The sequence below is a fragment of the Camelus dromedarius genome, chromosome 15, assembly GCF_036321535.1.
Source record: "Camelus dromedarius isolate mCamDro1 chromosome 15, mCamDro1.pat, whole genome shotgun sequence".
Classification (NCBI taxonomy): domain Eukaryota; kingdom Metazoa; phylum Chordata; class Mammalia; order Artiodactyla; family Camelidae; genus Camelus; species Camelus dromedarius.
Genome location: NC_087450.1, coordinates 46,188,933 through 46,212,130, shown reverse-complemented (window position 1 = coordinate 46,212,130; position 23,198 = coordinate 46,188,933). Strand labels below are relative to the sequence as shown.

Sequence of the window (23,198 nt, the reverse complement as noted above, 5' to 3'; positions counted from 1 at the left end):
GCAGTCTCTTTTCCCTCAAAACAGCATTGAGATGCTTTGAGAATTTTATGCACCAAAAGTTGGCTTTAATAGAAGTAGTCTTTTGTTTTGTTTTTTTGTGGGGAAGGGGTAATTAGGTTTATTTACTTATTTATTTATTTTAATGGAGATACTGGGGATTGAACCCAGGATCTTGTGCATGCTAAGCATGTGCTCTACTAGTGAGCTATACTCACTCCCCCTAATAGAAGCAGTCTTAATTTCTTCTTTGAATTGTGATTGAAGCTAGTGGTCCTGTCACCAGTAGCAAGAATCTACCTAGTAGCATCAGTTAAACTGCATCTTTACATCTGTAGTTAAAAAAGATAATCCTAACTGTCCCTGGAACTCTTGGATTGCAGTCTTTCTTTGCATGTTCAGATTTATTTTTTTACATAATTCAAGCTTTTTGAGACATATCTTGAAGATATTAATGTCTTAGATAACAAAGCGTTTAAAAAACTTTACTCAGATAGCTTTGAACAGTCATAGTTTTAGAGCATTGTACTTTGGTGTTTGTCAGTCTTAGATTTATCTTTACATTTCATTGCCTATTATACTAAGCTATAATGGCTGTATAACTACAGGTATTCTGTGAGAGCTCTGTTATTTTAATGATCGTGCTCCTTGGACTTGAAGTTATGCATCCTTGATTTTATCACAGTAGTTGGCCTTCTTGACCTTAAGGTTCTCTCTTTCTGGGTTTGACTTCCTGGCCTTTTAACAAAGTATAGAGGACTTGGTTTTGGCTCTTCTGGGAAGTTCAGAAATTAGAGCTTGCTTTAGAAGGATAAGCTAGAGAGCTCAGTAGGAAATGGTGGGAAAGATTAGATTAAATCAAAGTTGTGATTTGAGCATACAGTGTTAAATTTGGTTTTATCTTTTTTTAAACAGGTATGTAAGTTTTCACAATCACATGATAGAGTGACTGTACATCTTTTTGAAACTCTAGGATTTTTTTTTCCTTTTTGGAATTGATTTTTGTTTCATATTACTTAATATAGTTTAGGAAAAGAGTACTTCTGCTTCTTATTAGCCTTGAACGATGCTGTGAAGAGAGCAAGGTAGGTGTAACTATTATCATCTCACGTGATGAAGCAAATAACTTGCTTTTGATAATATGTCAGATATATCAGAGCCAGGTTTTAAACATGGTAATAGGAAGCATTGCAATTAGAAACATTTGGATTTGTTTTTTGGCTCCACCTAAATTTCCTCATCTGTTTAAAAAAACACATCTTTGAAGACTGTTGCAGGGAGCAACTGAAATTCATACTGGAAGCGGCCAGCACATTGTACAGCATGTAAATTCTCAATAAATGTTAGTGTACCTCTGTGGTTCTCAAAATTCGAATCTCCACAGATCCCACATGGGGATCATTTTTGACCAGAAAGTCAAAACTATTTTCGTATTAATTCTAAGATACTATTTGCCATTTTCACCATGGTACAGAAGCAGTGGTGTGTAAAATTGCTGGTCTTAAGCTTGAATCAAGGCAGTGGCATTTAGCTGGACTAGTTATATTCTTATATATTCTTCACCACCATGGACTCACAGGAGAAAAACAAAGCTTAATTTCACTTAAGAATGTCCTTAATGAAACAATTTTCACTTTTATTAAATCTCAACTTATGAACACACATCTTTTTCTGTGTGACAAAGTGGGATGCAAATTAAAATATTTCTGCCTCATTCTGAGACAGTTATGGTTGTTCCAAGGAAAAACCCTTGTAAAATTGTTTGAATTGACCACCGTTTTCATGGAACACCATTTATCCTTGAAAGAACAATTGGCATCCTACGGTTATTTAAACTTGAATATTTGGCAGACACTTTGTCAGATGAATAGAACAGTAGTATTTGTTGCCAATGACAAATTCATGCTTTTAAATGAAAATTAAACTTTTGGATAACTTGAATCTGCTTCCATGAGCTTGACAGCTTTCCAATTGTTAAAGATTTTCCTGATGAGGTCCATGGTGATATTAACAAATATGAATTTTTTCATGTTATGTAATGAGATGTGTCAACATTTGGAAGGACTGTGTAGCTTAGTGAACCACTTTTTTCCAAATGACCAATATATGTTATAAAATCGTACATGGATTAAAAAAATCCACTCAAAGTGTAAAGTAATTGATGGATCTAATGTAACAGAATGAAAAATTCATTGACATGATTTTAGATTCCACATTGCAGCTAATCTTTAAGAAAATTACACTTGTTGAGTTTTGTAGTGTCAAGGAAGAATATTTAGAATGATCTGAATAGACTGTTAAAATACTTCTTTTTCCAACTGCATATCTGTATGCAACTAGGCTTTCTTTATATATGTCATATTCTTCATACATTTCAAACAAAACTGCATATTGCAACAGATTGAATGCTGAAGCAGATACGATAATTCAGTTGTAGTCTGTTAATAAGCTGGGCATTAAAGTTACAAAACTGTACAGTCATACCACTCTTCTCACAAAGCTTTTTTTTGTTTTGGATAATATAGTTATTTTTCATAAGTATGTTTATGGTTTATCATTTCAAGATACATTAATAAATATTTTAAAATTTTCTTAATTTCCAATATGGTAAATATTAATGACGTTATCTACATAAACAGAAGCTTGCTGGGATCTTCAGTAATTTTAGGCATGTAAAGGGGTCCCTCAAGAAAAAGTTTGAGAAGTGGTGTACCTCTTTTGTTGCTTCTATGGTCCATCCTAACTCAATTTATAATCTAGTAGGAAAGACTGACACAAAATGGAAAGTCAGATGATAGGATAATATATGAAATAATGATACTGATTAAAGGGAATCCATTTAAAACAGTGAAAATATTTCCTAGCAAATAATAGAAAACAGACAAATTCGGGAAATTGTTGAGAAATGAAATTAAAACTTACGAAAGCAAGTTTGTTTTGTATTTGACAAAATTTAGATAATAATTTTAATTCTTGGTTACTGTTTAGCACTGAGAAAAAGAATCTAGTGTTGGAATGGTTGCAGACTTTTTCTGAGAAAATAGTATAAATAAGATCCTTGAATCTTTTGACTTTTACAATATGAACATAAAGAGTCATAAAAATATGTTTAAAAGTTTTATTGGTTTCTTCAAGGGACTCTCTTAATCATAATAATTCACAGTAATTTTTTATTATTTATTTTAATTTTCTCTGGGGAAGGGTAACTAGGTTTATTTATGTATTTTTAATGGAGGTACTGGGGATTGAACCCAGGACCTCGTGCACGCTAAACACACACTCTGCCACTGAGCTATACCCTTCCTCCCATAATAATTTTAATTTTAGGTCCACTTTTACTGCCGTTCTTACCTATTTTTGTTCATCTGTTAACTATCTGTTCCTTTGTTAGTGGCTTAGCAGTTCTTCCCTATCATTTTTCAGTGCATCTTACTGGATTTCCACTCTCTCTTTGTAGTTAAGTTTACACTGTATTATTGGAACATCTGGTGAGAGACATACTAACAATAACCAACAACATTAAGTTGTCCATTTATTAGTATTTTCATGTTGTTATAACTTTAGCTTCTTTTTTGCAACCTTGTGAGTTGGAATCTAGATAAGGAGGACTTCCTGTAGGCGTGCTGTGGAATCACTAAGCAGAAGCATTTATCACTCTGGCATGTGGGTGTTTCAGGTAACTGAAAGAGCAGATGAGGGTACTCTTTTGTAATTTGGAATTAATGTTTTCTATATTGTTATTACAATTATTAATTTCTCTTTGGTTTAGAAATAGAGTTAATTTTAAAAGTTTATAAGTGGAATGCTTTGCTTTTTAGCAGTCCGGGAACCCTTAAATGGAAAAATATGTCCCTATTTGTTCTGTGTTTGCAATGAAAGATAACCAAGATGACCAATTAATAGGAGGTTGATATAAAGGAATGTGAGTTAAAAATGGGCTTGAATTTTTTAGATTTGTGCCTTCCATCATTGTTCTGTAGCACAAAGAGTAGAAGAAAGAGTAGTTGATGAAAGTTATGGAATGGGGAGATTGAGTTGAGTGACTGAATGAATCCTTGGATTTTAAAACTAATTCCAGAGGCTATAAACTGGAATACTTTATTTCTTTTTTCTGCTCTGTAGTAATCTTTTGGTAGTTTAAGTGGTAGACAGAACCTTGTACTGAAAACAGAAAACTAGCTTTGTTAACAGTATATTTTTTTAATAGGGAGACAACTTCATCTCTTGGCCTTTGTTTCCTATCTGTAATAAAAGTAATATGATCTAACCCTTAGGCTAACCAATGTGCCAGGAACTATACTAAGGGGTATATGAATTGTCTTTGTAGTTCCTATATTAGCATGGTCCAAGAGATGATTTGTAGAGTCCTACATACAGAGAAATAGCAATGTACCAGCCGTAATGCCTCTGTGAGAGAATAAAGCAACATTTCTTTAAGAGATTTGGAGAAAAGTGACTTAAATGATGTTCAAAATAACTTACATACAACCTTGGGGCTTTAGAAAGGGAACAGTGAATTGAAAGGCTGTTGTAGCATTGGTAGTGTTTTATTGGATTGAAGACTCTCTTAACTCTTCCCACTTTTTCTTTGCCATCCATCACCTCTGGATACAACATAAGATTGGTCCTATAAAGGAGGGAGAAGTTTTGCTCTAATTTCTTGTACAGGCATTCTGTAAGTTGTAGATTTTATTTTTTTAGGTTGAAAACGGAAGTGGTGGCATTCATAGTTAAGAGCATGGACTTGGAGTCAGACTGATGGAGTTAAAATGCCAGTCCTGCCACTTAGTAGCTTTGTGTAAATTAGTCTTGGGTAAATTACTTATCCTCCTTGTGCCTTAGTTTTTCTCATCCACAAAAACTCTAAGCTACTGTGAGGATTAAATGAGTTAGTATGTATATATAGTGCTTGGTACATGTCTGGCACATAGTAAGCAATATATAAGTGTTAGATAAAATAAAAACATTAACAAAAGTCAGAGACCTCTGGGAGGGAAAAGAAGTTGGGGGAAAAGGCAGAGGTTCTTCTTTCACATTTGTTGGGGGTGGAGCCTCAGATTAATTTGGAGGTCTTGAAGAGACAAGCCTGGTTCTAAATTTTGAAGCAGTTACATTCAGCAGTATGAAAGTACAGGCTTCCTGAAGACTAGAAGAAAAAAGATGCCAAGTTGAGATAACTGAAAGTGGAATATTGCTGAGGAATTAGAGAACATTATGTTTAAATTTTATTAGTACTTCCCTTTCCCCCCACATCACACATTCTTAACAAGTCATGTCCCCTAAATTCTTTGGTGCCAAAAGTAGAACTATCCTTTATTTTCCAGTAGGGAAAATAGTTCTCATCTCCTCCATTATTTATTGCCTGATGGCCATTTGAAGATCCTTCCCACCCACCTCCTCCCACTTCTCTGTTGGAATGAAATGGTTTTGTGCTTTGGCTGGCGGTGTCCTGTGTGGATCGGCACAGATCTAATTTGTTTAACCAGATGTTTTGTTTCTCTGATAAATCAGCTAGAGAAGAGGTTACTTGAAACTGGGGGGTGGGGAGGTGGGGGGGTGGTTAAGACCAGAAAAAGGAAAACATTAAGCAAAACCTCATCTGAAAGCTAGAGGGGAGGAGGATGCAAAGATTTGGGGAAGTCAAGTAAATTAACAGGAATTTAAAGTAGCTATGTTTTATCTAATACAGAATAAACAAATGTTATTGCAAAATGTTATTCTGAAGTAAAAGTATTGTGACCAAATAACAAGTTGTCATGGCATTATGTGGAGAGTAATAAGCATTATGCATTAATAAGTTTGAAACAGTTAACTAAGTGCTAGATTCTGAAGATTTGGTGGCCTTTAGAAATGGAATGTGAAGTCCTTTTAACTGTTTAGAAAGACTTTTAATGTGTGAAAAGTTGTAAATCCCAATAAAAGGAGATGGGAGGTAGAAAGCAACAGAGGGCTAGAAGTTCTGGGAAAATTGAGAAGAGAATTGCTGACTTGCGAGTCATGCTGCTGCCTGGGATACAGTTTGGTCTGGATCAAGGCGGTGTATTAGGTGAATAAGATAAGGGCAGGCCAAAAAGTGGATGGACAGTTTGACTCACTCATGGCAAAACATTAAACTGGGAGAAGGCTGAAGTTACGTAGCTAGAGTGTTGTTCAGAACCAATTTAATAGTTTAATTGAGGGCTTTCTATATGCTGACCTAGGCTTTTTACACATTTAATCCACACAACATTGGTGATTGAAATTATAATTCCTACTGTGGGTGGGGGAAACAGACCTAGAGAAGTTAAAGTTTCACCCAATACAACACAACTAGTATGTGGCAGAGACCACGTTTGTCTGCATCCTTTCACCATTGTGCTCCGTACACCTTTCTTAATTTCTAAAGTGAATTCACTGTCAGTACTATGCTTGTATTTGCTTATTGATGTATAGTGTAAACCTAACAGATCATCAAAATATGATTGGAATAGCTTTGGTAGGGATCATGATAGTTATTTGAGACAAAGTTACTCTTTATGTGTGGTACCAAGTAAGAATATAAGAAAATACTGCCATGTTCTGGAGAACACCATCTTCTGGAATGGAAGGTGCCTTCAAAGTTTTGGGCAGTGGAAGTGACAGCAAAAGGAGCTAAATGGTGTTTTATCATAGAATCTACTTGCTCAGTTCTTTGACATGAAAAAGTTTCTCCTTCCTTTTTTAGAAGAGTGTCAAAGGAGCATTATAAAGAAAGCTCAGGAATAAAGGAATGGGAGAAATTCATTAGGGACTCAAGGAATTAAGTCCTCATGCCAAATTTAAAACTACCTCTGAAAATACCCAACTCCAATGAAATAAATCTTATGACCTCTGTGAAACAAAGCAAAGCTTATTTCTACTGCACTAATTTTGAATTCAAAATAATTAAGACATAGTAAGTGTGAGGGGGAGGTGTAGCTCACATGGTTTAGAGCATGCTTGACATGCACAAGGTCCTGGGTTCAATCCCCAGTATCTCGTTTAAAAATAAATAAACCTAATTACCTCCCCTCCCCGCCAAAATAAAATAGATGATACAATAATAGAGAGAGAGAGAGAGAGAGAGAGAGAGAGAGAGAGAGAGAGAGAGAGAGGGAGGGAGGGAGGAAGGAAGGAAGGAAGGAAGGAAGGAAGGAAGGAAGGAAAATATTTGGGGATGGCAAGGGATAAATTTGTGAGTTTGAGATTTGCAGATGTTAACCGCTATATACAAAAACAAACAAAACAAAAAAAGACATAGTAGGTGTGATTGTGTTTTACTTTTTTATGGCTTTTGCTTTTTTTTCAGAAATTGTGTGAGATGTAAATGTAAATTGGTTATATATTTTTTCATTTTTACCAAATTTGGTAGGTGGTAAAATGCAAATTCCAAGTAAATATTTAAAATGCTATATGGATATTACAAATATAAGTATTAAAGGAAATTTTATATTTTCAAATAAGAAAACTTATCTGGCAGGTTGAGAAAAGACATCACATCTATTGTGCATAAAGACGCATATTAATTTCCTGTTTTTATGGTGTTTTTTCTCTTGCTTTTATATTACTGCCTCTTAACTGATATTGTGGAATTCATCAGATATCCCAGCCGTCTTCTCCAACTGTAGTGCTTGTGAAAATCTTAATGACCTTATGAATTAGAGGAGTTTCTCTAAAATTAGTGTGTAACGAATAAGACTTTATTCATCCTGACTTAGAGATACAGCAGTTCTTGGGCTTTATTATTTATTACTGTGTGATGTCAACTTCTTTGGTTTACTTGGATAAAATTACTTTTTGTTAGGATGACTTTTATTGTCATTTGGAATGCAATTTTAATGTAATATAATGTACAGTTACTTTAGAATAGCTACTTTGGTTTTTTAAAGTCTGTAAATGAGGTATAAGAGCAATATACAAAGTGAAATATATTTCTATACATTCACAATGAAACTTCCAAAAATTAAATTAAGACAATAATTCCATTTTTACAATAGCATCAAAAAGAATCTGTATTTAGGATTAAATTTAACAAATGAAGTGCAAGACTTATACACTGAAAATACTGTGAAAGTGGTTAAAAAAGATCTAAGTGAATGGAAGGATACCCTAGTGTTCATGGACCAGAAGATAATATTAAAATGGCAGAACTACCCAAATTGATCTACACGTTCAGTGCAATTCCTGTCAAAATCCAAGCTAGCTTGTTTGCTGAAGTTGTCAAGTGGCTCCTGAGATTCATATGGAAATGAAAAAGACCCAAAACAGCCGAAATAATCTTGAAAAAGAAGTACAAAATTGGAAGAAAAACTACCTGACTTCAAAACTTAAAGCAGAGCTACAGTAATCAAGATAGTGTGGTACAAGCATAAAGATAGATATACAGATCAGTGGAATAGAATTGAGAGTTCAGAAATAAACCCTTACATTCCAGTCAATTGATTTTTGATAATTAAATATCAAGCATCCCAAAATGCTGCCCTTTCCTGTTCACCCTTCTATTTCTGCCCTCTCAACTTCCTTCCTTATTTAAATCAGCAAGTATTTATTTTGAGTACATAGAACTGGGGTGACTTCTGAGATGATATTTATTCATGCACATCTGGCCTGACAGCTGACTTGTACTGTAAGGACTAGTGTCCTAGAAGAATGCCAGGTTTTGACAGTTAAAGAAGAATGAAGGACAAGTATGTATATGAAATAGATATATTTATGATTCAGCATCAATATTGCTGTTGCTAGGGACTAGATCTGGAATAGTAAAAGAAAATGATTTGCTTTTCATTAATCATGTAATGAAAGAACACTATTTAGGAAGTCAGGTACAAAATCCAGATTACTTCACCTTTGTTTCTTCAGTCTGTAGTATCAAACTGCCAGTATATCATTATGAAGATTGTGAGAAATATTATCTGCTGTAGGTAGAGAAAGAATGATAGCTGGATTGTTTCTGAACTTTGTAATATACTCTTTTTCTTTTTTTAATGTCTCCTTTGATTTAAAAAAAAAATCCTTGGCTCATATTTTTTAATTCCAGCCTTAGCAAGTTTTCAGTGAACAAAAATTGACCCTAAAATCTTGAAAGAATGATAGTGTAGTACACTAGTACCATAAATTACAACCCTCTGGAACAATCGAAGGCAGAGGGCCTGGGGCAGAGACTATGAATGCCCTGAAATTATACTTCAAATTTTGTATACATATTGGTGTGAGGGCATGGGCAAAGGATCTGTGATTTTCATTAGGTTCTCAAATGATCTGGAACATACTCCAAAAAAGATGAAGGGTTGCTTAACCTTGAAAGACACTAAAGCTGTTGAGAACTTCCACTTTTGGGCCTAACAGAGTAATTTACTGGTACTAGACTAGCCCTCTGGCCATAAACGGCTAGGAACCTGAAACAAACACATGAAACAACTGATTTTTTAGGTATTTTGTAACGTGCAGGGCAGGACTGCATTCCCTGAGAGAAGGAAAATAAATAAATTCAGTCCTGTAATCTCCCTGGCTTTCTTTCTGAAGCTAGATTCCATTTAGGACCTAAGCAGGGTGTGGCAGTCTTGCTGGGCCAAGGAGATAGAAGTCAGATAGAGAGAGACTGAAGAGGTTGGAATTTGCAGGATTGATTACCACAGAAGATGAAGTAACATGGTGAGATCCAGAAATTTACAGAGGAGTTCCTCTACATCTTTGGCTGGATACTAAGCTGGATGGTGCTCCAGGGGCTGGGCAAAGAACAACTAACTATTAGAGGAAGAACAACTACTAGAGACTTGGTAGAAGTATTGGGACTTACATTGGGTTGGGAGACATTCTAGTTTTTGACCAACCAGAATGGTGAGACCTCATTGAATAGCAGAACCATTTGGGTGAGTACTCAGAAATGGCACTCCTTAGGAGTAGGGCCAAAGTAACTTTAGAGAAGAGGCTACTCCAGCCCTACGTTAAAACTATGCTGAAAAACAGTCTTCAAAAGGATTAAGCTGATTCTCAATTAATTTAGCTGCCCACCTGAACAAAACATTGAAAAAAAATGCATACATTAATAAAAATACAAAATGTTCAGCGTATCATCCAAAATTACTAGACATATGAAGAGATAGGAAAATGTAACCCTTAACCAGGAGAGAAATCAGTTGATGGAAACATCCAGAAGTGACAGAGATGATGGTTTTAGAAGACGGAGGTAGGCATTTAAAAGAAAGCATAAACATAAGAGAAGTGTAAGATATAAGAAAGAGCTATTGGAACTCCTAGAACTGGAAAACAGTATCTGAAATGAAAAATTCAGCTGATGGGCTTAAAAGCAGATCAGACACTGCAGAAGAAAAGATCAGTGTAAGGTAATAGAAACTATCCAAAATGAAGCACAGAGGAGTAAAAGTCTGGTGTGGGGGGATGGGGGAGAGAACCTCAGTGATGTGTGAAACATGAACAAGTAGTCTCATATATGTGCATTTGGAGTCCAGGTTGGGAGGTGGGAATGCTGTGGTTCCAGAAGAAGTATTTGATGAAATAATGACTGAAAGTTTTCCAGATAATGATGAAAGCTATAATCCTGTAGACTTTATGGACCTAGGTAGCATAAACAGAGAAAATCACACTGAGGCACATAGTAATTCAGTCGCTAAAAACCAGTTACAAAGAGAAATCTTAAGAGAAGCCAGAGGGAAAAAAGACAACATTATATGTACAGAGGGGCAAAGATAAGAACAACTGTTGACTTTTATTGGAAAACAATGTGAACCAAAAAATGAGCAACATAACCACACTGAGGATGAAGAAAAGAATAATCAAAGTAACTTTAGAAAACAGTATTTTGACTAGATACTGTAAGACTAAAAAGAACTGTAAAAAATGTATTTTAGTTAGTAAATCTGATTTCTCATTAGGGTGTGGGTTAGCAAGTCTGAAACTACTTTATGTATATAGTAGGAATGAACATGTAAATATATATTTTAGATAATAAGAGCCAGGGTTTTCTAATTGTTAAAGAGGTTACAAGTAAGGAAAGAAAGAAGGCTAGAAGGAAATCTGTTGTTGAACTGTGATCGGAATTATCAGTACGAACTCATGGTTTTATATATTATACCTACAGATGATTATGGAAATATACATGTGTATATATGCATGGATTAGTAAATAAATATATTTTCAGTCTGTCCTCTGGGAGGTCCTAGAAGAAGCAGTAACTATCTGGTAGCAGTGAGCATATCTAGTGCCCAGTTCTTGGACTCGACATACAATTTTTCAGTAAAAGGAACCAGGGCTCTTTAAAGAATGCGTTGATTTCAGAACTGGGGTACAGGGAATGCTAGATGCTCCTGGAACATCTTTGGTGCCAGAAAACAAAGAAGTGCTCAGAAAAGGATGAAATATTTCAAAAGGATGTAAGATCCAAGCCGAAAGAGTTTCTAATGGCCAAAGCTGAAATGAAATTATAGTATTGCATATTACCAGTAGAATAAGATATCCCTTAGTCCAAATTAGTCTGTATAAACACAAATAAACAGGTAGGTAGAAGGGACAAATTGTAAATGAAGAATTCCAGTTTAATAAGTGTAAAGCAATGCCTGAAACACAAAATTGCCATTTAACAAATACTGCAGTAATAATTATCACAGGCACAGCCCAGTGATGGTAAAATCAGTGGGTAAAGGGGTGAAGAGGAACATTTGCATAATCTCAAAGTATTTTCTCCATGAAATTATTAATTACAAGGGGAAAAACAATGTATTTACGGTGGAGAGAGACTCAGTAGATACTACCTCAACCAAATTATCAAGGTTAATATAACAGAAAGAAGACATTCACAATATATACTCCTTGATACAATGAACCAGGAAAGGTAAAACAGTAGATCTGTGGTGTTTTGTGGTATTCTTACCAAAAAATGCAAAACCTTTAATTATGAGGACACATCAGACAAACCCAAAATAAAGGAGGATTCTACAAAATACCTGACCAGTATTTTAAAGTTATCCAGATCATGAAAGACAGGAAAAGACTGAGTAACTATCACAGATTGGAGGAGACTCAGGACACATGACAGCTAAATACAAAGTGGGAACCTGGACTAGATCCTAGAATACAAAGAGATGAGTGAAAAAACTGATAGGTTAGGTCTATAGTTAAATTAATTGCATTGTACCAGTGTTACTTTCTTGTTTCTGATAAATCTACTATGGTTATGAAATGTTAACATTAGGAGAAGCTGGATAAAAGATATATGTGAACTCTGTGCTATTTTTGCAACTTTTTCTATTAAGATAATTTCAAAATAAAAAGTTTCTTAAATCTATGTTTCTCCCAAAAGGGGGACGGGGAAGTAGATGAAGAAATAGTTGCAAGCCAGAAGACAGTGGAATTATATATTTAAGGTTCTGAAAGGAAGCGGGGAGGGGATAGCTCAGTGGTAGAGTGTGTGCTTAGCATGTACTAGGTCCTGGGTTCAATCCCCACTACCTCCATTAAAACATAAATAAACTAACCTGACCCCCCTCCCCCAAATAAATAAAGGTTTAAAAAAAATAAAGTTCTGAAAGGGAAAAACTGTCAGGTTAGAATTCAATCCTAACAAAAGTATCCTTCAAAATAAAACCAAAATAAAGACATTTTCCAGACAAAACCTGAGAGAATCTCTTGCTGACAGTCTTGCACTATTGAAAATGTTAAGTTTTTCAGGTTGAATGAAAGCATTCCAGTTAGAAACTCAGATCTACACAGAGGAATGAAGAGGTTAAGAAATGGTAAATGTGTGGGGAAATATAAAACACTTTTTTCTCAAATTTTAATTTATTTCGAAGACTATTGACTCTTTAAAGCAAAAATTTTAATGTTTTATAGGATTCATAATATTTAGAAGTAAAATGTAGAAGTATAACATGTAGGATAAAAAATTTTAAAAACTAATAGCCCAGTAATGGGAGGGGAGAAAAGAGAAGTATACTGCTATAAGGTTCTTACATTAATACCAGAAGTGGTATAATATGGTTTGAAGATAAGCTGTGTTAAGTTAAAAATATATATTATAAACCCTAGCACAACCACTAAAAAAAGTTAGATATATCTAATAAGTTACTAACCATAAAAGCTCAAATGACTATTAATATCAGACAAAGTGGGTTTCAGAGCAAGGGATATATTTTCAGTAATAGAGATGTTTCATGCTGATAAAGCTGTCAGTTTATCATACTTATATATGTAATAACAGTTTCAAAACTTCTAAAGCAAAAACTGGCAGAATTGGAAGGAGAAATAGATAATCCACAATTATATAGTTGGATATTTCACCATTCATCTTGAGTAATTGGTTGAAGTAAGTAGACATATATTAAAGAAATTGAATCTTAAATTTAAAAATCTTGGAAAGAAACCACAAGGCCTAGGCAGCTTCACTGGGTGAATATTATCAAGCATTTAAGGAAGAAAATACCAATCTTAAACTATTTTCAGTAAATATAGGAGGAGGGCACACTTTCAGATCATTTATTGAACCAGCCTTGTCTTGAATACGAAAACCAGACAAAGATAAGACCTGTTCCTAATTAGCATTGAAATGTCCTTCATGAACACGTACATAAGAACTCTCATCTAAATAATTTCAAATCAATTCCAGGAACTTATAAAATGAATATATGTCATGACCACATGGGGTTTTTTCAGGAATCCAGTGTTGTCTTCACATTCAATCAGTTTTAGTTAGCTGCCTTAATGGAATAAAGAAAAATCATGAACATTTTTAATAGGTATAGAAAAACATTTGACAAAATGCCAGCCTCATTTTGCATCATGATATCTAAGCAAGCTAGGAATAGAACATTTCCTCAATCTACTCAATGATGTACAGGTTAACATACTTTAATGGTAAAGCTTTCAGTCTAAGCTTTCTCTCTTAAGGATCAAGTACAAAACAACAATATATTGGATATTAGAGGTTCTAGCTAGTACAATAAGTCAAGAGAAACAAGTCAGTTTCAAAAGGGAGATGATATGAAAGTGCCTGTTTGCAAACTACCTGATTTTGTATATATATATAATATATACATTACATACATATATATATATACACACACACACACACACACACCCACATAGAAAATTCTAAGCAGCAACCTCCCCCCGAAAAAAAAAAAGAGCAGCTAGAATTATTAAGTTAATGTAGCAAGTTTACAGGATGGAAGGTCAGTACACAGAAAGAATTTTATATTTAGAAGTAAACAACTGGAAAATGAAACTTTAAATATGTACAAGGACCTAGGCACTAAAAACTACAGAATACTGCTGAGAGAGCTTAAAGTTCTTATATTAATACCAGAAGTGGTATAATACTGTTTGAAGATAAGCTCTGCTGAGTTAAAAATGTATATTATAAACCCTAGCACAACCACTAAAAAAATTAGATATATCTAACAAGTTACTAATCATAATAAAGCTCAAATGACTATTTAACAGAGAACTCTACCACATTCATGGATTAGAAGGCTCATTATCACCGTACTCAAACCCCTAACTATCTTTCTTGAACACTTCAAGCATATTTCCCCCTCAGGCCCTTGGTATTTACTATTTCCTGTGCCTGAAACACTCCCCAGATATTCACATGGCTTGTTCCCAAACCTCTTTAGGTCATTGCACAAAGGTCTTCAGTAAGACATTCCCTGATTTCCTTATATAAAATAGCTCTCCCTCCATTCTTGTTTATACCATTTATCACTACTAACACTATTAACATTTGATTGATTGATTGTCTCTCTTCTCCAGAATGTAAATTGCCTCAACAGAGGATTTTTATCTGTTTCGTTCAGTGCCAAGTATATAGTCTAATTTATTCTACTGAAACACACATTACTATGACATGAAATAGTTCATAGATAATACATGTATAGGCATATATTACATTACACTAGAAATGCTTGTATTATCCCTCTATTACAGCTTAGGATGTAGTTGGAAAAAGTTGAATTTAGCTTTGGTTTTGTCAGTAATTTCTCAGTTCCCAGGCATGTATCCTGTCCTTGAATTTCAAAAGTTAAAAATGAGTGGAGTTATGACATGCAGCAAAGGAGAAAAATAGATAATTGGACTTCATCAAAATTGAAAACTTATATGCATCGAAGGAAATCAAGAAAATGAAGACAGCCTGCAGAATGGAGGAAATAATTTGCAAATCATGTATCTGATACGAGTCTCGTATCCAGAAGATACAAAGAACGCTTACAAACTCAGCAGAAAGACATCCTGATTTAAAAGTGGGCAAAGGACAAGACATTTCTCCAAAGATACACAAATGGCTAACAAGCACATGAACTGATAATCAGCATCATTAATCATTAGGAAAATGCAGATCAAAACAACAGTGAGGCACCACGTCATATGTACCCCCTAGGATGACTTAAAATAAAAACAGGAAAATAATAAGCATTTGTTAGGGTGTAGAAAATTGAACCATCATATATTGCTAGTGACATGGTGCAGCTGCTATGGAAAACATTGGTTCCTCAAGAAGTTAAACATAAAATTATTATATGACCCACCAATTCCACTCCTTGTATATACCCCAAAGAATTGAAAACAAGTACTCAAACGCATGCACATGTGTATTCATAGCTACACTTTTACCAAAGCCAAAAGGTGAAAATGGCCCAATCCAATCAACAGATGGGTGGATAAGTGCATTATGGTACATATACATATGATGGAATATTATTCAGTCATAAAAAGAAATGAGGTACTGATTTGAACTGTGATGTGGATGGACCGTGAAAAATGGTAAGTGGAAGAAGCCAGACACAAAAGATTATCTGTTACATGTTTTCATTTATACAAAATATCCAGAATAGTTAAATCTATAGAGACAGAATACAGACTGGTGATTTCCAGGGGAGTAGTGGGAGGGGATAATGGAAGGCCACTGCTTAATGGGTATGAAGTTTCCTTTTGAGATGATGAAAATGTTTTACAACTAGATAGAGGTGGTGGTTGCACAATGTTGTGAATGTACTGAATTGTTCACTTTAAAATGGTGAATTTTATGTTATGTGCATTTTACCTCAATAGAAAATGGGGTTACTGAACTTAAAGTAGTGATGAGTGTGCATTATCTGAAATCCAGCAGACATGGAATTGAGTTCTGGTTATGCCACCTATTCTGTGACTTTAAGTAAATTACCATAAATTTTCTGTTTTGTAAAATAGGCATATTAGTACTTTCTCAAAGGGTTTTTGTGAATATTAGACAAGACGGTATATGTGAAATGCTTAGTAATATCCAGTAAATATTAGTGGGGTATTTGGGTTTTTTTGTTGTTTTGCTGCTGCTGTTGATTTTTATTTTATTCTTCATTTGTAGAATGGAAATAATAGTATGGGCTAAGATTGTTCTGATGGTTCAATAAGTTAATCTATGCAAAGGGCTTAAAACAGTGCCTGACGCATTGTAAATTATCAGTGTTTACTAAGCTATTACTGTTATATGGAAGGATCTTCAGAGGGAACTTTTTTGCATTCTGCATTTTCACATCTGCATCCTAGTAAAGAAACTAATGTCCATATTGGGAAATGGCCTTTTCCAAATTTATACTGTTAATGACAGAACTAGGACTAGACTTGATCTCTTAAATTCCAGACTAAGCTAAGTTCAAAGGATTGTAGGTATATAATTTTTATTTTTTTCTGATGTTTTGAAAACACTTGATTTCCACTTGTTAATAACCACAGATATTAAGGCACAGATATTGAATATTTAGCTATAAGTTGTTATAAACTTTGGTTGTCTGCAGTTTGTTGTATAGGTTGTTTCTGCCTGCATTAATTACTATGTATTGATGTGTGTGTCATCAGAAGCCAAGCTTTGGAAAACTGATACCTGTAGTGGCTAGAAGTTGCAGTTACTCTTCTCGCCACTGGATGGTGCTCCTGCAACATTATTAAGGCACATCTTTTTGCTGATATTGTTTCTCACTTTCCTGAGGAGCAGAACATTGATAAGTGAGTTAGACTCCAGTAAATTGAAATAACTTGTTTGAACTGGGGCCCAAGAATCTGTAAAAAGTGGGGATTTCCTTTACTATGTTTTTACATAAGCAGAACCTGAAAAAGAATCACTGGTTGGATTAAACCCTATAATTTTACTCTAGCCTATGGTCATTTAATAAGTGATAGTGTTAAAGGAGAATCTGATTCCTCCTGGCAGAATCTTAAAGGGTGATATGTTTTCCTAGCTTCTGTTTGTGACTAAGCTATTGATCTTACTCTAATCCCTAAATTTTATCAAAAACTTCTACCCTATCTCAAGTATAGGTTTTTCCAACATTTGTTTGGGGGTATAGAAAGTACACACTGGAGTGACAAAGGTACTGCTTGGAGAAAGTGCACAGCTGTAAAAGTTTTGTTTCAGGGTGACTATAGAAGGAAGACTAGAAGGAGTGAGACTACAGGGGTATCTTGGGGCCATGCTAGAAATTCAGTGATCCAGTTGGAGTGTTTGAGTAGTGGAGAGAACATTTATAAACATACCTCTTCCTCTGTTAACTGAATTTTTATTTCTATTAATATAGCAACTACAAAGTTTTAGAAGTCAGCTAGCACTTCAAGGCCAATGACAACAGGAGAAACAGCAATAAATCCTGTTCCATGATCACCTAGGTGTTATCTTTCCCAAACATTTTTGGCTTTTTCTTACGATATTCAACCCCATGTTCCCTAGTCCTATGTTTTTAACTTTTTAAAAAGTTAATTTGAGAAATTTTCTTATTGTTATGGAAGGTAAGAATTAAATATTCTTATACCACCAGATACTCTTGAGGCTTCTCACTTCATCTTCTCAAATAGTTATAATACATGTGTTTGTTCACTCTAAACCAAGAAGTATACTATAATTGCATTTCCTTTCTTGGATAACTTCTGTTTTTACTGTAGTTTATAGTTTCTTCTTTGTTACGTATGCATAGATTTCAAGGCACTATCCATACTTTATCCTAGACTCTACAACAGAATTGCCAAATCCTCTGAATTCTTTTCATACAAACTCCATTGATGCCATTTCATCCTCTCCCCCTCTTAGGAGGCAGACCTCTTAGAACTTTCTCTTTTTTTTTCTGTCCAGTTGTTTTCTGTCCTCATTCTTTTCTGAACTGATTGCTCTCTAGGCCAGTCTGAACTACCCTTTACTTCACTCTCTTTGGTGGATTTCTTTTCTTCCTATTTCATAGTAGTTGCCTTATAAAAGATGCATGAGAGCTAAATATTTTGAGATCTATCATGTCTGGAAATGCCTTTATTTTACTCTTTCATTTGATTTGGCTATTTATAGTTCAAAAATACTTTTAAAAGACATTATCTTTTTAGAAAAATTTCAAATAGAGGAATTGAGGGTTGAACCCAAGGATCTCATGCATGCTAAGCATGCACTCTATCACTGAGCTATACCCTCCCCCCAAGACATTATCTTTTTGTATTCTGGATTCTAGTGTTGCTGTTGAGAAGTCTGAGTAGTTCGGAGTTGTTATTCTTGATTGTTTAATATAGCCTAATTTGTTTCTCTGCAAGCTTTTATAATACTATCTTTATTCCTGAGAGTATCTTTAGCCCCTAAATTTTACAATAATGTAATTTGGTATAGATCTTACTCTTTATGCTAGGCACTTGGTGAGTCTTTCAGTCTAAAATAGAGTCCTTTGATTTTGTTAAATTTTCTTGCATAATTTTAAAATTACTATATTCTATGTGTCATTTTCTCTGTTCTTTCTTGAACTTCTATGAGTTAGATGTCTGACCTCCTGGTTTGATCTTCTAACTTGTCATATCTCACATATATTTCATTCTTTGTCATTTTATTGTATTTTTCTGGGAGAAATCAATTTTCTCTTACAGCCTTTCTGTTGAATATGTTATTTCTACTTCTTTAATTTCCAGGAGTTTTCTAGTTCAAATTCTTTTTCTCCCCTACCTTTTCCACCTATCTTGTTCTGAAAAGATAAAAGGAACTGTATCTTTTCCTATGCATTGCACCTGTCTCCTCCAGGTTCCCTTTTTTGTTTGTTTTTGCTTGTTTATTTTAGTATCTCATTGGAACTTTTTCCATGTTTTGGCCTGAAACTCTAAAAAGCTCATTGGAAGCTAAGTGAACAGTTGTGGAGTTTGTCAAATGATGAGTTTCACTCTAAAGGTGAAGTATCTATGTCTTTTCTTGGGGACCCTGTTACTTTCTCTAGAAAACATCATTTATCTGTTTATTCAACACATTTTTTGAATGCCTGCTTATGTGTCAGGCATTGCACTAGATGCTAGGAATTTAACAGAATTAAACAGATAAAAATCCCCACTCTTGTTGGATCTTTTTTTTGTTAAAGAGAGACAGAAAATACACAATAGGAATAAGTAAATGCATAAAGTTTATTTAAGGAATGTTAAAGATAAAAAGTAAGGAAGAGGGTTAGAGTATTAACAATGGACATGGAGTAGGGGACATGAGGAAAAGTTGCAGCTCAGGATCTGCTAGCTAGGGGAAGGAGCTCTGATGGAGAAGAGTAGTATTCCAGGTTGAGAGAACAGTATATACAGAAGCCTTGAGGTGGGAATCTGCCTGATCTGTGTGTGGAACAAGGAAGCCGCCAATACCCTTAGTTGGGTAAGAATAAGATGTTACAGAAAACGCTGAGGTCAGAGTGGACAGGGGGAGGTGAGCAGAATGCATAGGGCCTTATGAACTATCTTAAGGACTTTTGTTTTTAGTCTTTGTGAAAGATGGGATTTGGAGATAGTAAGCAGTTGGGTATCTTAAGTTTGGGGTACAGAGAGTGGTCTGGGCTGTGATAATAAATTTGAGGGTTATCAGTGTGTATGTGGAATTTAAAGCCATGAAATGAGGAGAAGAGAAGTTCACTCCAATTTTCAGAAATGGTCAGAGAGATGAGGAGAAACTGTTAATGAAGGCTGCCGAGTGGCCAGAAGGGTAGGAACATCAGCAGGGTTTCTGTGCAGAAAAGAATGAAGAACTGCTTCAACTACTGCTAATTAGTTTGAGGACAGATAACATGAGATCGAGAGAGAAACTCAAGGAGTCTAGGATGAGGTTTCTATCTTGAACAGTTAGGCAGATGGCTTAAAAAAGCCTGAATTTCTTGAAAGTTTTCCAGTTGTACCTGGTTTCTATCCCAAAGGGTATAGAGCTTCCAGACTGTCCTAATTTCACTTCTATTCAGGAAAGTTTTCTGGAATAGTATTGGTTGTCAGATTTGTCATTAAGATTAATTAACAAATTGTGTGCCTAACTGGGATTGTTGAGTCTTGTTCAGAGTTGTTCTTGACAACCAGGTCATTTGAGGATGGTTTTCTCAGTAAAGAACAAAAGTGTGGACTGTAGACATAGTCTGAGGTTTATCAATGTCAGGCAAATGACCCCTTTTTCTTTTGATTGGGTATGGGAAACAGGCTAATGCCTCCAAGCTGAAGATTTTAAGTTAAAGAGCAGACGGATCCTGGGGTATCTACAGTACTTTTGCTTCATGTACTTTGAAGCTCTGTGTTACCAGATATATAAATATCTAGTATTTTTATGCTTTCTTAATTGACCTGTTTATGATTATGAAATGATCCTTTTTATCCCTGGTTGTATTCTTTTGCTTTGCAAGCTAGTGAAGACTATATTTTTTTCCTAATAGGAAACATCTTTTTATTTTTTTCATTAAAATATTAGATATTTAGAATTTTAAAAATTTCTTAATTGTAATAACTCACTCCCTCTATATAACTATTTCTTCTCCCATCTTGGATCTTATATTACTCAAGTTTAAAATTGGATACATTTGCTCAGAAATGCATACTTAGGGAATTTCCAGAACCAAACAAAGATTTTGAAAGTGTGTTCTACACCGATTAATTGTAGTGTAGCCAAGTTCAGAGCAATAGATACAATTTACCTTTTTTTTCCCTGTTTTGTAGGAATAGACTTTAAGATCAAAACAGTTGAATTACAAGGAAAGAAGATCAAGCTACAGATATGGTAAGTGATGCTAATTGACTCACTTCATGCAGTAGAATGTTAAGTTCCTAAAGATTAGGAAGTGATAGCCTTCCTTGTCAACTGTTTAGGTTTCCCTTTCTAAGCCAGCAGTCAGGTGACCTTCTTTCAGTGAAGTAAAAAAAAAAACTGTTGCCATGGATTTGGAATCCATGAAATCTGGCTGAGTGTTTTAGCTTTTCCAGCAACTGACCTCGGGTAAGTTACATACCACTGTAAGGCTCTTTTATCTTCATATGTAAAATGGAGATAATAGCACCTATTTCAAAAGATTGTTATAAGGATTACTTGAAATAATCTATGTAATGCCTTTAGCACAATTCTTTGCTCGTACTCAATATAAAAAATTTAATATAATCTTTTTGTTGTTTTGAGAGTCTTAAGCTAAAATATTTATTTTCTTTAATGTGTTTATAACTTTTTAAAGGCATTACTGTTTTCACTAGTTTGTATAGGGTTAGCCCCATAGAAATACAATAAAATTGTTTAAATTTATATTCAGGTGTGAATCATAGACTTTAAAGTTATAATAGCAATATATAATAGCAATAAACTTACCATCTGATCCAGCAATCCCACTCCTAGACATATATCTGGAGGAAAATATAATTCAGAAAGACACATGCACCCCAATGTTCACAGCAGCACTGTATACACTAGCCAAGACATGGAAACAACCTAAGTGTCCATCGACAGATGACTAGATAAAGAGGTTGTGGTATATAGACACAATGGAATACTACTCAGCCATAAAAAAGAATAAAATGCCATTTGTAGTAACATGGATGGATCTGGAGGTTGTCATTCTAAGTAAAGTAAGTCAGAAAGAAAAATAGCATATGATACTGCTTATATGTGGAATCTAAAAAAATGACACAAATGCACCTACCTACAGAAGAGAAAAAGACTCACAAACATAGAGAACAAACTTATGGTTACCAGATGGTAAAGGGGATGGGAAAGGACAAATCAGGAGTTCAAAATTTGCACCTCTTGGGAGCAATGGAAATGTTAGCTACCTTGGTTGTGATGGTGGTTTCACAGGTGTATACATCTATCAAAATTCATCAAATTGTACGTCTGAAATATGTGTAGTTTACTGTACAGGAATCATACCACAATAAAGATGTTTAAAAAATGAAATAAAATGTTACTAATAATGAAAATAAAATTATAATGCAGTATTTTTCAGTAAATATTAGGTATTCTACATATATGTATTAACCCAATAAATGCAGTGACCTTGTGAAATATATGTTCCTTTTTTTTTTAAACAGCCGTATTGCGGTATAACTGACATACAGTAAACCGAATGTATTTAAAGTGTACAGTTTAGGTAAGCTTTGACATATGTAAAAATCTGAAACCATCACCACAATCAAGATAATGAACATACCCATCACTTCAAAAGTTTCCTCAAGCCTCTTTGTAATCTCTCCTTCCTCCCTATCCCCAGTCCCCAGGCAACTACTTGTCTGCTTTTTGTCACTAGACCTGTTTCCATTTTCTAGTGCTATATACAAATGTAATCATATAATGTAATTTTTTCTTTGTCATTCTTTGGGGGGAAGGGGTCTGGCTTCTTTATTCAGCATAATTATTTTGAAAATTATCAATGATTTTATGTGTATCAGTGAATTCTCTACTTTTTATTGCTGAGTAGTATTTCACTGTTAAGATATATCACAACTTGTTTATTCACTGTAAATCTTTGTCTAGGCAAATGTTTCCTTTTCTCTTGGGTTATCCCTGTTTTATGGATAATGAAATGGAGGTATTTTGGAATGATTTAACCGAAGTCTTGACAACATGTAAATGGTAGAGCTGGGATGCAATTAAAATCTCAGAATGTAGGGTTGAGAGTGACATTCTTAATTGCTATACTGCCTTCTGTAAACAGTACAAATTGTCAATTGATTTTGCTGTTCTTTTCAGTTACTGTCATTTTCCTTTTTTCATTGCCAGTCAGCAGTTGTGTTAAATTTGAGTTCGTGTTATCTTAGGTTTTACTGTAATAGGACCTACTGTAGAATGATTATGAGGATACGCGAATGATACATGTAAAGCACTTAAAACAGTCTCTGATGTAGAATTAATATTCAAGAAGTCATAGCTGTTATCATTTGGAAATGACCCATAATAGTAGCATTTTTGAGCAGAGGAGGAAGTTTGCAAAGGAAAT

The 23,198-nt window shown here is 34.5% G+C and overlaps 1 protein-coding gene across 1 annotated transcript in view; it reads left to right on the top strand.

Annotated features, from left to right (window-relative positions):
• RAB10 (RAB10, member RAS oncogene family) overlaps window positions 1-23,198 on the top strand; it is a 63,054-nt gene that overhangs the window by 20,586 nt on the left and 19,270 nt on the right. The window contains exon 2 of the mRNA XM_010991201.3: window positions 20,938-20,998. Within this exon, the coding sequence (XP_010989503.1) occupies window positions 20,938-20,998 (61 nt within the window). The remainder of the gene's footprint in view (window positions 1-20,937; window positions 20,999-23,198) is intronic.